A 13,346-nucleotide genomic window follows, 5' to 3' on the forward strand; every position below is an offset into this window, starting at 1 on the left:
GTACATTAAAAAAGAATGTGCCTGAGAAGTCACACTGACAGCAAAAATGCAAGGCTCTTCTTACTGGTGCTGAAGAGTAGTGAATAGCCCTGTGCTCCTGAGCACAAGCAATGGAGCTGGAGAGAGCTGACAGCAAGAAAGTGAGGAGACAATATGAAATAGTGTCATTTGAGAAGAGGGGGAAGAATGTCACTAGTGGTTGAGGAAAAAAAAATGTCCTACAGATGGCCTTAATTATTGTAATGGACAATTGAAATGAAGTCCTGCTGTGTTTTACCCCATCAGAGCTTGGCTAGAGGTCTGAGCCACAAGTTCTGGAGGTCTGGAAAATGTCCTAGGATCCTTGAGGTCAATCATTTATGAATTAAGTTACCGATTTCCTTTTACATTTTTTAAGCCAATTTCCTAAGTTCTCTACTTAGGTTAAGATTCTTCCCAGAGTGAAAGCTCTGAACATAGACAGCTTCATTAAGTCATTAAATATTAAATGAACTAAATTAAGCTTGAAAAATTACCTCGGGCTATTTTTCCATCTTAGGTCTCTCAGATAAATCAAAATTAAAGCGTATTGTGCGAGAGACCCATCAGCAGGCTGAAGGAGGATGTAACAGTTTTTCTCGTTCCATGTTTCTGTGCTTGCTGTAGAGGTTGCAGGAGATTTAGTTGTTTTATTCCTCTGCAAGCAAAGAAATGGCTGGCTTCTAGGAGACTGCCTTTCAAATACGATTTTCATTTTGTAAGTTACATTGTACTTTCCACTGTCTCTGTACAGTATGTAAAGTATTTTAATCTCTCGAGCCCCAGTAGGAGGAGATTTAAGATCCTTCATCTTCATTTCTTTTCCCGTCCCTTTCTAAATGTCCCAGCTTTGCTCGTGTGAGGCTGTCATTTCTCTTCGCCTCTCCAAATGTCATTGTCCATGCTGAGTTGTTACCTGCTGGTTATCAGCAGCTACCCAGACACGTTGCAGAAATGACTTTTAGATGTTAAAATAAAACGGAAGAGGCAGGGGAGAGCTTGCATCCTCCACTTCGCCCATAACAGATGGAGAGCTCTGCTTTCCCCATGTCTGGGGAAATGACGTTCCCACGCAGTCCCTGCTCTGCGTGGTGTGTGCAGGGAGAGCTGTTTCAGTTTGTTTTACTTTTTCCATAAAACCTGTGTGGCAAAACATTTGCTGTTCATGTGACTCGTGCCAGATGCCTTCCTAGGAAAGCAAAGCAGCAGCGTCGTTTTTTGGGGATGACAACTTGGGCAAAACATGAGTGGGATTTTCTGAGGTGATGCAGGAAATCTGTCAGCACAGAACCCAAGTTCTCAGGCTCATTAGCAGTGCACTGCGAGATTTGCCAAGTGATTTCAAAAGATTTGGGGATTGGTTAAAATGACTGAGGGATATGACCCATGGGCAGCGTGCTGGTGGCTGTCTGCTTGGAGGGCTGCAGGTGTATGGCATTGGTGTAAGCCAACACCCACCATCCAGCATCAGTGCACAGGAACATCTTTGCTCACTGAGGTTACAGCTGTAGCACTGGCTGTGAAGCCTCTGTGTAGTACTATGATGGCAAGGGTGTCCAGCCTCCTGGTGTCACAGAATCGTAGAATGCCTTGAATAGTAAAGGACCTCAAAGTCCACCCTGTTCTAACCCCCCTGCTGTAGGCTGCTTGTGTCCCTGCTAGATTAGGCTGCCCAGGGCCTCATCCAACCTGGCCTTGGGCATCTCCAGGGATGGGACATCCTCGGCTTCTGTGGGCAGCTGTGCCAGCACCTTACTGTCTTCTCATATTTTCACCCTACAATCTTTTCTCAGTTTCTTTTCTTGCACAGAAACATATTATAGAAATTATCACTTAGATGCAAGGAAGGAACAAATGATGTTAACACTTAATTTACCGTAGTCTTGCATTTCTTATGGACTTTGTTCATGAGCATCAAGTTCTTTTATATTAATTTTTTTTAATGCACTGCCACGCTAATTCTCCCAAACTCCTAACATGTTGCAGCATTCCTGTTTTTCCCTGAAACCAATGAATTTGTTATAGCAGTTCTAAAATATTGATGTAGTTCATATGCACGTAAACATTTAAATCCAGACAGTGGATGTTTTGAAGCTAGGTTAATGTCTTAAGCTTCTTTATTCAGTAGCAGATTGGCTTTAGTATCTTATTTTCTGAACCAAAACCATTTTATCTTTGGAAGAGAGCATTCCCATGGGCATCCAGTGTGCTTCAGACTCTCTGCATTAACCTCGCCTTGTGTTGATTTGTCCTAACTTACTCCTGAGCATCTCTATGAAGGCGAGTTGCAGTATGTGTGAAGGTTGGAATATTTATTGGAACTCTGGTTCTGTTTAATAGTAGATGCTTATATTATGCAAATACTATAGCAGTAGGCTTTCTTCCCATCGTTTTGGGTTGGCTTTTCCAGCTGATAACTTCACTAGTGCCTCTGCTAGAATTACTGCTGGATCTTCTTAAAATGCTGCCTCATTCAAATTGTTATCTATCTTATACAGAGGATTAAATATACCAAAGTATTGTTTAAATAATTTAGTTCAGACTCCCTTTGTGCAAGAAACAGCAAGAGATTCTTTAAAAAGTAAAAATCCTTTGTTTTATTATTGGATGCTGATTTTTTTTCTGAAGCCTGGGCTCTCACTCTTATGCCTACCATGCTGTTTTCAAGCTGGCTGTTTGTGGTTTTTAAAGGAAAATGCAAAACAGCATTTTATTTGTAGTCTACGCACAAAAGGCAGTTTTATTTCCCTGTGCTTAAATAAACAGCAGTTAAGAAGACTTTCTTAGTTTAAAAAATGCTGCCATCCAGTGGCTGTTTTGTGTGTAAAACTTCTACTTGTGATCCATACATCTGTACTATAGACATTTTTTCCTTCCTCTTTGCACAGTGCCTTACACAAATTTTGGCCGTTAAAGTACATCACTTTTAATCGAGATATGATTATGTTTTTACAGACACAATCCTTAAAAATCAATGTGTTGTGTAGGATGCTCCCAAAGAGCAACATCAGGGTTTGAAAACTGGGGGGGACCTTAAGCATAAGAACATGCTGAAAATGTAAACTGTTTATCTCTAAATAACATAATTATATATGTTACTATTTTTCCTTTGCCTTGAGCTTCTTTTAGTACTTATTTCAAGTGATTCTACTTTAATGCACGAGAAGAAAATAAAAATCTAAACTAATGTCCTTGAAGGCAAGCCCATAAAATGATTCATGATTTTGGTAGATACCTGCAGTATAGAAGTCTTGTTCCTGGTAAAAATACATAGAGGTGGAACTTGTTATCAAGCCTGTATAGAGAACAATATGTGCAACTCTAATGGTACTTTTTCAAAGTAATTTCAGAGTGATGATTATCTTGTTAAGCAATATACTAAATCTTGTACAAATAATATACAATATACTAAATCTCTATCTCCTGCAGGGCTGCTTTGTTGGATTTGACCTGGCTCATGCTGTTGGGAACATAGAGCTCCATTTGCATGACTGGGGAGTAGATTTTGCATGCTGGTGCTCCTACAAGGTAAAAGAAATTCCTTATTTGAGGTCTTCTATAATCACATTTGTAGAGGTGAGATGAGTATGAGCTCTGTACCTGAGATGTTACTGATCAAGGCTTGGACTGAATCTTTGAACCAGATACAGCATCTCGTGATGGATATTGACTTTTGAGGTGGTTTTGTTGAGAGAATTTCTAAAGTAAATGGAAATTTTGTTTGACCTTGTGGATGTTAGTGGATGGATGATGCCAGTGGTAGTTAAACATCTGCCCTGATGCACACTCAACTCTGGTCTTGCCATTGTGCAATTTTTTATAAATTGTCCCTAAATGAGAACTTTGCCTAACTCAAAGAATTTCTGATTGTACAACAAGTATCATTTAGCTTTTTTCACTCTCTCTTGAGATTGAAAATCAACAGGCAGCATTAAATGAATTTTCTCTATATATTGTAATGTAGATCTACTTCAGCCTTTTGTCTGTTAGATTTCAGATATCATATGTAAGCCAAGAGTATTTTTAGAACTAATTTGAAAAAATACATCTACTTTTACCTACGTTAGCACTTTGAGGCAAGTGCTAAGATCTCCATTTTAAAAACCATGAGAAATATTGAAATTGGTCTGTTTTATAGAGCAGGGTGAGGCAAGAAAAGCTATACGTTACAGATAATGAGCACAAAAAAAAAAAAAATGCTTGTGTGTTGACTTATTCTTTCCAGTATTTAAATTCTGGAGCTGGAGGCCTTGCTGCTGCCTACATTCACGAGAAGCATTCTCAGAGTATTCAACCAGCGTAAGTGTATTTCTGTACATAAATGAAAGGTGCTGTAAAGATATGCAGGGTTTCTAGTCATAGTCTTTTAATTTATTTGTATGGATGGATGCAGAAAAATTCACTGCTTTAAAGAAGACTTATTAGACTCATATTTGTTGCTGACTTTTTGCATTAATGAAGAGGGTAGTGCAAGTTTAGATAATCTGGTTATCTGACTTTGTTAGCTCAGAAGGGTTATATAACAGGTATATTCTTAAATTTGGGTATATTCTTAAATTGTTAATATATGAGCTTACATCTTAAATAACTTTCTCCTTGAAGTCTGCTGTCAGTTCTAAACTAAGTGTAATCATAAAAGAGAATGCTTATAATATCAAAAATAAGAAACCAAAATCATGCTTGCAGGACTGCTTAACATAAAGAGAATACTTAATATTTTCCTTTAAATATGTATTTTTTTTTTAATCATTGAAGTCTAATTGGTGAACAAAATCAAAGGCAATTTCAACTCCACGTCTAATAGCTCTTTAATATTGGCATGTTTTCATTAAAATTATATCCACTGGTAAAACTAGGAAGCATTACATGGAGATCTGTGTTCTCAAAGACTTTATAATCCAGGAAAAGCTGTATCAGAGCTGAGGTTAGCTGCATTTAAAAAAAATAAATAATTAATTTAAAAAACCCTGTTATTTAAACATTGTCTGTAATTTCTGTATATTAAGAACAGTAGGATTAATACTTTTAGTGCATTGACAAATCTAAACGTGCTCTGGCTTTAATGCTTGGAGAAATTTCTGGCACTTGCTTTTATTTTAGCTTGAGGAAGGCAAACTAAATCAGGTTTCAGAGAAATAATATTATAATAAGCAGCTTTGCTGCACTATGTGTTGGTTTCAGACTGTCTAGACTCCCAGGAGATAACAAAATAACACTGATAAGTTCTTCTCAGTCACCCATAACAGAAAACTCATTAGGATGACATATGACCTGCTGTGAGCTGATTTTGGTCTTCACGTGTCAATGCTGGCAAAATATTCCAGATATTGGGATATTGCTGCTGGAAAGGTGTCTGTTACTCCACCATTAGTCAGCAGGTGCAGATTTGGTCTCCTGGCCTCCAGCCCTGGCTGTGGGGAGCAGAAAAGATGCTGGGCAGCTGCAGAAAAATAGAAATACCTGGAAATCGCAGAGTAGCAATAGGAAGAATGAAAAAAACCTCAAGAACTTTGTCTGTCTTCTTTCCTGATGAAATTCTGGAACTTCAGGGAGGGCACGCAGGAGCTTGGTGACGTAGGGAAGGGCTGAAATTAGTTTTTCCTGAACCTGCTTCTTCATACATAATCATTAACTTGTGTACTGGATCTGGATGCTGAATGTCTTAAGTACAAATGCTTGTATGAAACAGTTGGGTTTTTATTTTTCAGCATGGGACTCAATTATGAATATTATTCCTTGCTTCCTGTATAGACCTTCTGTATTATTTAATCATAGTTATTTCATATTTCCCATGATTTGATAATCAGTCTTCAAATTGTTTGTAGCATTACACCCCGGTTGCATCACTTTTTCTTTTCCCCACCAACCACCCATTTCAGGTTTCCAAATAAGACAGTGAGACAAAGGAGAATTTGTCTTTGTCAAAGTATTCAATTTTATAGCTGATTTAAATGCAGAGCAATTTGCTGTATGTTGTACAGTCAAATTGAGTGGAATTTAACTGCTCTGGAAGTTGCAGTTTTTATGTTGAATCTAAAAAATGTCTTTGGCTGTCATCTGAATCAAGGATGACACCCAGTGGCCAGACAACTTCATTCAAATCCAAAGTGCTAGACACTGTTTCTTCACTTCCATTGCATCCATACATAAAGGCTAATTAAATTCCATTCTGGCTGATAGCCCTTTGTCATTTAAACCACCTAAAATATTGAGGGTTTCTGCACATGAAATATTATACAAGTCACTTTACCCACTTTTATGGATTTCGTTTGTTTCATCCTTCATATTTTCTGGATGTTTTAACCAGGTAGTTATTTATCTATTGGAATTATATTAAATCATATTTTAATATAAAAATGCATGTTCTGACCATAAGTGAGAGAGGCAAACCCAGAATGTTTGCCAAGTGCTTTTTTTCTATTACTTTGGGGCAAAATGGACTTAGGTACTTAGTGGTAATCAAACAACTTAATCCTGATTTTTTATAATTTTTATTTTAATGTTTTTTACTTTAACCCTCCTAGGCCAAGCTACTGCCTTTCATCAAGGGCACCCAAACTTGGTGTTTTGGTGTTGTTTTTTATTTTATTTCCTTGTTTTCCGTAAGTGTGCCTTTTTCCTCATTCCCAGAGTCTAGCTAATAGGAACATTGCAAGTAAATGGGTATTTTGGTAGTTATACTCAGTTTTAGAAACTGAATGCTCCTCCTGCTGTACCACACAGGAGTTGCTCCATCCAGAGTCTTCTCCCTGGACTAGAAAACAATGAATACTCTGCTGCTATTTTTTTTAATTTATTTTTATTTACTATTGCTATTTTTTAATACATGTGTATATATTGAGAGATATATTAATTTATTTAGTAACCTTCCCACAACAGACAGGGCCATCTTAGAACAGATTTCTTCTTTTGAGTCTCACAAACTTGAGGTTGTAGCAGCCTAACTGCAAATCAGACAACCCAAAACTTGTGTTGGGCAGGAATGCCATGTCATATCCCAGCAGACAGAAATAGTCACCACACTCACTTCTATTTATGTCCAGGCTTTCCACCGGTTTCTTGGAGGTTAGTAATTCACCAGTTCAAGAGCTGGGTCTGGTGGTCAGAAGGTGGAGGCTATGGGCAGTGTAGGCTTAGCTGTCCCCTTCTTCTGTGTCACTGCAAATGCCATTCTGCACTCAAGCTTAGCTAGGTATGGTCTTCTAACTCATAGCAAGGCCATGGGTTTAAAAGTTACATGTTGTAACCATCCTAATTAACATCTGTACCTGAATATTTTAGGTAGTCCTTCACTAGTCTGCTATCTTTCTTCCCACAACAGTAAAATTTAATCAGTCTGACATATATGGGCTCCATATATCTCTATTCTCTCATGATCTCAGCTCCTTTGAAGTCTTTTTTATTACATGAATGGCTCTTTTTTTTTAATACCTGTTCTATCTATATCATGTATATCACAGAGCAATATACTCTTGGCTAATTGTGCTAGAACCATTTCTCCGTGGCAGCAGACCTGGGCAGAGCTAAGAAACACTGCTGATTCATTGACCACTGGCTGCATGCTGATCCCATGCCACCAAATTTCTATTTGAATCCAGTTGTGCTGCAAAGGGGAGATTTCCATGACACTGGCAGCACTAAGGTGACACACCAGTGCTCAAAACTGACTCACATCTTGAGCTCAGAGAAACCTTTTTTTTCCTGCTTCTCAATTTCTCCATTTATAAAAGGAAGGGTGATGATAATTTGCCATCCAGGTTGTCTGCATGAGCAGCAGGCATGATGGGGATGGGTTGGCAGTTGGACTTGATGATCTTACAGGCCTATTCCAACCTTAATGATTCTATGATTCTTTACAGAAACATGAAAGTTTGTGAGCACTCAGGATAGATGGCACAGCAGCAGTCAGGTATTCACTGCAGCAGTGAATGCACAGTGAGCTTAACCCTGCTGTTCCCTGATGTAGGGGATGGGAGGGGACAAACTTGCAGTCTTGAGATAGGAGGAGAAAAAAGTCCTCACTGAATCCTTGTAAGAAAAAGTAAGGCACCATTTAAAAAGATGAAAGGGAAATAAATGTATGTAAAGCAGTCAGGAGAATAATAGATAAGTCTTGGCAGAGGATTAAATGAAAACTGTACACAGCCTAGTGTTTAAAGCAAAAGGATTTATCAAGGCTTCAGCGCAGGCTAGCAGCAGGTAGAGTTTAAAAATAAAAAGTTTAAGTGATGTGAAGAAGTATTGTGTGTGCAGGAAGCAGCTGATGTCCAAATCAGGCTTTTGCTATAGGGTTAAAAAAAAAAAAAAAAAGTAACCATTTCATAGTACCTTTTGAGAAGGGCAAGGTATCCTCAGACAAATTTTTCATACATAAAAATATCAAACCATTTCTCTTAAGACTCTTTTCTTTTGGGCTTCATGAAAATACCAGAGCACAAAAGGTTTCTCTCTATCTGTTTATGGAGACCTGCATGTCCTTTTGGTAGGTGAACTATTACAGTGATATGTGATAAATGTAAGCTGTGTCAGCTCCTGATGTCCCTGACCCTACTCCCACGCAGGATCCTCTCATGTTCACTGTGTTTTAGAAGTAGTTGCTCAGTTCCTTCCAGGGTGTGTAGATCTGGTTGTTTTCCTTCAGTTATTCCCTCAATTTCTAGAGAGATACCATATTATCCCTTTTAGAATTGGAGCTGCTTAATCCCCAAATGAAGTAGCTGAAGCTTCTTTGACAATGAGAATAATGTAGCTTTGGAGTGATGTGAATTTAGTCAGGAGTGAGGGGTAACAGAAGCATTGGGAAGGTTGCTTTCTATCTGCAGAACCAGAAGGAAGTTGGTTAAAATGTTTTTGGGAGCAGCCGTCTGGTGTTACAATTGTTGCTAGCCCTTGGAGTCTGTCAGGTCTGGATACTTCGGCAGGGCTGAATATTTTAACTGGGTAGAGCACCCTAACCTGGCGAAGTTGATACTGAGACTTCCAGGACGATGGACTGAGCACAGTATCATGGAAAATAAAGGGTCATAGATGACTGTGTGTGTGCTGCTGTGTGCAGGAAGGCCTGTCATGGTCCCAGAGCACTCAAATTGTGGAGTGATGTATAGGCGATGTCTTTGTGGAGAGCAACACATGTCCCTGGAGTGCACAAAGTGTTCTGTATTGAGGTAGAAACGAACTGTTTCTTTACCAAGGAGATGAGAGCAATTTAGATCCTTGAGCTAATTTAGAAACCAAAAGTTAATACCTCCCTTGGGAAAAGACTGTTTAGGAATAAAGGCATTGGCTAATTAGGCTTAATTGCATTGTCTTGGGACAAGTGATTTATTAGGCCAATCTAGACCTGTGATGGGCCTGCAGGGGTGTGTTCTCGTATTCACCAGCTGAATGGCAAATATCCAGTAGTACTTTTTAACTTTGGAATATGTCTTTGGGACAAAAAAGAGAGGTTAATGTGCATTCACATCATCTATTCCCACTTTCATCTTTTCAGCTCTGTACATCCTTTTATGTCACTGCCATGATTTTTTTCCTTGTTCTTTGTCAAGCATTTTCTATCTTCTTTCGAATCCTCCCTTGTAATTAAGCTTCATCTTCAAGCAGTCTTGCTTCTTTTCTCATTATAAATAATCTTCCCATTCTCTTCTCCCTGAAGGTGTTTCCTCATGTGTTGTCATTACAGCCTTGGTTAGGTTTTAAGGTCTGCAAGAGAGGGCCTCTGTGTCTCCTTGTAAATTCAAGGGATTATGTACAAGTAAATTTGCTGTACATCGTCTGCACCCCCTATAGTGCAGCTGGAGTGTGTATGAAAGTAGTGTGCTGTTATCATTCCCTTTGTGTCCTCCCACGATGCACAGACCTCTACTATAAGTTTTGCATTCTTAATCTTTGCAATAGAGCATGTGGAAAATCAGAGATATGATTCCATTTCTATTTCTCAAGTACAGGAGCTTTGAAAAGCATGGTGCAGAACTGATATCTGCTTTTGACTATAGGCACCAAAATGCTGAAATAACCGAGATAAACAGGCAAACAAAAGCACTTAGTCTCTCTGAGTCATGTCTTCTCACAAGCAGTATTTATAGCAGTGGTGGTTTGGGCTCCACACATCTACAGATATCTTACAGGCAGATTTTGGGATTTTATGTATAGTTAAGTCTTGGCCTGATCGCTTTTTCATTTGTCCAAAACTTCAGTAGTATGAAGAAATATCTTTTCAAGCATTCTTCTCACAGCATTTTTTTTTCCTGATATTTGTCAAATTCTTTTAGTTCTTTATGGAATTCATTCCCCAGCACCAATGTACAAGATAGGTCTGAGCCAATTCCAGTTTATTTTCAGTCTCTTCTTCTGGATGGTGCTGGCAGGACACAAACCTCTTGTTCTGCTCTGCCACAGCCCCTTCCCACCCTCTACCCTTGGAAGTGAGAGGGGAGGTGGCTATGTTTCTCACAGGGTCAATTTCCCATCTGAAGCCTGAAGCTTATCTCATCAGCTGGTGTAAGACACAACTGCTTGAACACATGAAAGGAACCCAACAGGCTTAGGCTGGTGGAAAGGTGAGCATAGCCTAAGGGCAACACTTGCATCCCCATTAACTAGCAAAGAAGAGATCCTGGGGCTCTCCTTGGAGTCTATGGCTGCTGTGATTTCATTTTTCCTCTTCAAAAGAAGTGTGTTGTTAACTGCTTGCTCTTTGAGCCTCCATTCTCCTCCTCGAGACATAGTTCTGAATGTGTTTTTCTGCTGTGCCTTGATTCTACCAGTAAGGAAAGGCAATGAGCTGGTTTCCTTCCTGCTGAATGAGCTTCCACTTCTGAATGAGTGTTAGAACTCACATTGCTGTCATACCACAAAATGGAAGGAAAACCGCCTTTGCATGCCTTAAGTCACTAAGATATTATATCCTCTCCTTATGCTTCCCTTATTCTTTGTTTCTGTATCCACCTTTCCTAGGGAGGAAAAAGCTTATTTTCAGTAAAAACACCAGGTATGTCTGTTTTCCAGTAAAAGCTCTTTTACCTCTATGCAGAAATATAGTGGAACTAGTACAGTCTTACATTTAGGATTTTTTTTTACTAGAAGTTGACTTAGTTTAAGCTTTTGATCTTTTTTTTTTCAGTTGTTATTTTTTTTCTATCACAGATTACCATTTTGTGTGTTTGCTCAGAAACTTTCCTCTGAAGATTCTAATTTAAAGCTGTACTCCGTGTGCCCTTAAGAGTAAGATTTGCTATGTATGTATTAGCTCATTAGCTCACAGTGGGGATTGTTACTAATTCTTCCTTACTGATAGTACTTCAAGACCACGGTATGTCTCATAAAATTACTCTAAACTGAACATAGTAACCACAGCCCTTACATGTTTATGCCATTATTATTGTTACCTTTTTATTCATTTATGCCTCTTGCAGAATATTCCTGTAATTCTCAGTTGCTAATTCAGATGGGATCTCCTCTGCTGCATGTCTTCCAGAGCTAGTTGTGTTCCTGTCATGGCTGAACACCTCTGGTTTGAGCTGCAGCTCTGGGATCATTCACATAGCTCATGTTATGATTCAGATCATGGCTATGTCATAAGCATACATAAAGGCAATTAGATAGTTGTTGCCCAGGTTAAGGAAATAATTCAGCCTTGTTAATTCCTGCAAATTTTATATTCTATGTAGTGTATGTAGGTGAGTTTTCTATTTTGTTTACACTTAGACTTTTTTTCCATTTACTGATACAGTTTCTGGTTCCCATTCTCCCTCTTTCTCCTAGCTGAAACTTCATCTCCTCAGTGATCAGCCAGGATGTAATCTTATCCCCACATACCTCTTTCCTTGACCTCTTTTAGATAAGTTCATTCTAACTTCACTAATTTCTTGAGAAAACTAGATCGTTCCCTTCACCTGCTCCCACCCCAGCTCCTTTCTTATTAAATTCAGAAACCATGTCCACAGTCTGCTCTCCTTCTCTCTTCGTTAGTCTCCATACATTTCCATTGAGCAAGATTTGCTTCCCACCTGCATTCAACCATTATACTTATTATTTATACTTAACATTTATTTCGGTGGCTCTTTGGTGGCAGTGAATTCTGCCACTGCAATCTCTATGTCTTGTTTGCTGTTGGGGTTCTTAGTTGTGCTTGCTCGCAAGTCTTGCTTGCCTACTACACTCATGGAAATAACCAGGCAGGTTCAGGTTGGGCTATGAAATGCTGGGAGGGACACTGTATAATACTCTCTTGTCCCCTTCTTTCTCCAACTTCGAATCCAGTCTAGGAGCTCCCTTGATTTCTTGTCTTAGACCTCAGCTCAATAGCATCAGTTAGAGTCCTTCAGTGCCATTTAGTGACAGTAAATGTTTTGTAGTGCAACTACAATATTCTATTGCAACTATTCTGGTGCTTAAATCTTTGAATTAAATTAGTTCCAATCTCTGACATTTAAAACAAAACTCCTCATCTAGCGTGGATTGCTTTTTGATTCAGGCAAGGAGCAGTTGTGATAAGTCTTGCATTTTAGCTAATAAAGATTCTGCTATGATAAAGGTCTTGCAGTAATATTGTGATTGCTATATTAAAAAACAACAAAAACACATCTTCCCAGATCTTTAAATTTTCATATAATGGTTCAGTCAAGTACATTTATTATTAGAAATCTATCTAGATATTATCCCCTCAAACATTAATTCAAGGGATTGAGGAGACTGTATAGTAAATGCGTCATAATAATCAAAACCATCCAAGTCTCCTTTAAGTCAGAAGTCACAGAAGTATTTCTTGGAGGAAATATTGCTTCTGCTTCTTGTTTAATATAATTTATTTGAAACAGCCTAGAAAAATTTACTGAAATCTGATAGAATGTAATATGCTTTTTCTACCACCATAATATAATTGGGAACTATTCAATTCTTTATAAAAATTGCTGAGAACTTTATTAGTATATCTATACTTCAGTTGGCTCCCTGCTTGATTTTTTAATTTCTGGTGCTAGGGAGACTATTTAATTATTTTTTCCCCTCTACCTAATGTGTTAGCATACTGTTGGCTGCATTTCCCCTTTTCACAGATCTGATATTTCTCTAGTGCAAGTGATACACGAGCACTTTGTGCTAATACTTATTCATAAGCTGATTTAACAGTTTTTAATTCACTTCATTAGCCTTAGAGGGATGGGTTTGGTTTTTGGTTTTTTGTTTTTTTTTTTTTTTTTTGTAAGAACTTTTCTCAGGATTTAGTTTAGCCTACAGTTTTATCTGCTGCTCGATCTTGCTTTCCTTTTGCCTGCTGATGGCAAATGAAGTTATCACCCCCTCATCACAAGGCTTGGTGCAGAAGTGCCAGT

The 13,346-nt window shown here is 38.5% G+C and overlaps 1 protein-coding gene across 5 annotated transcripts in view; it reads left to right on the forward strand.

Moving 5' to 3' along the window:
• KYNU (kynureninase) overlaps positions 1-13,346 on the forward strand; it is a 55,697-nt gene that overhangs the window by 28,483 nt on the left and 13,868 nt on the right. For all 5 annotated transcript variants that reach the window (XM_065750492.1, XM_065750491.1, XM_065750493.1 and 2 more), the window contains 2 exons: positions 3,448-3,546; positions 4,244-4,317. In XM_065750492.1, coding sequence (XP_065606564.1) covers positions 3,448-3,546; positions 4,244-4,317 — 173 coding nt within the window. The remainder of the gene's footprint in view (positions 1-3,447; positions 3,547-4,243; positions 4,318-13,346) is intronic.

This window comes from Cyrtonyx montezumae, unplaced genomic scaffold (assembly GCF_038088225.1).
Source record: "Cyrtonyx montezumae isolate F1298 unplaced genomic scaffold, pur_monq_1.0 scaffold_7, whole genome shotgun sequence".
Lineage (NCBI taxonomy): Eukaryota > Metazoa > Chordata > Aves > Galliformes > Odontophoridae > Cyrtonyx > Cyrtonyx montezumae.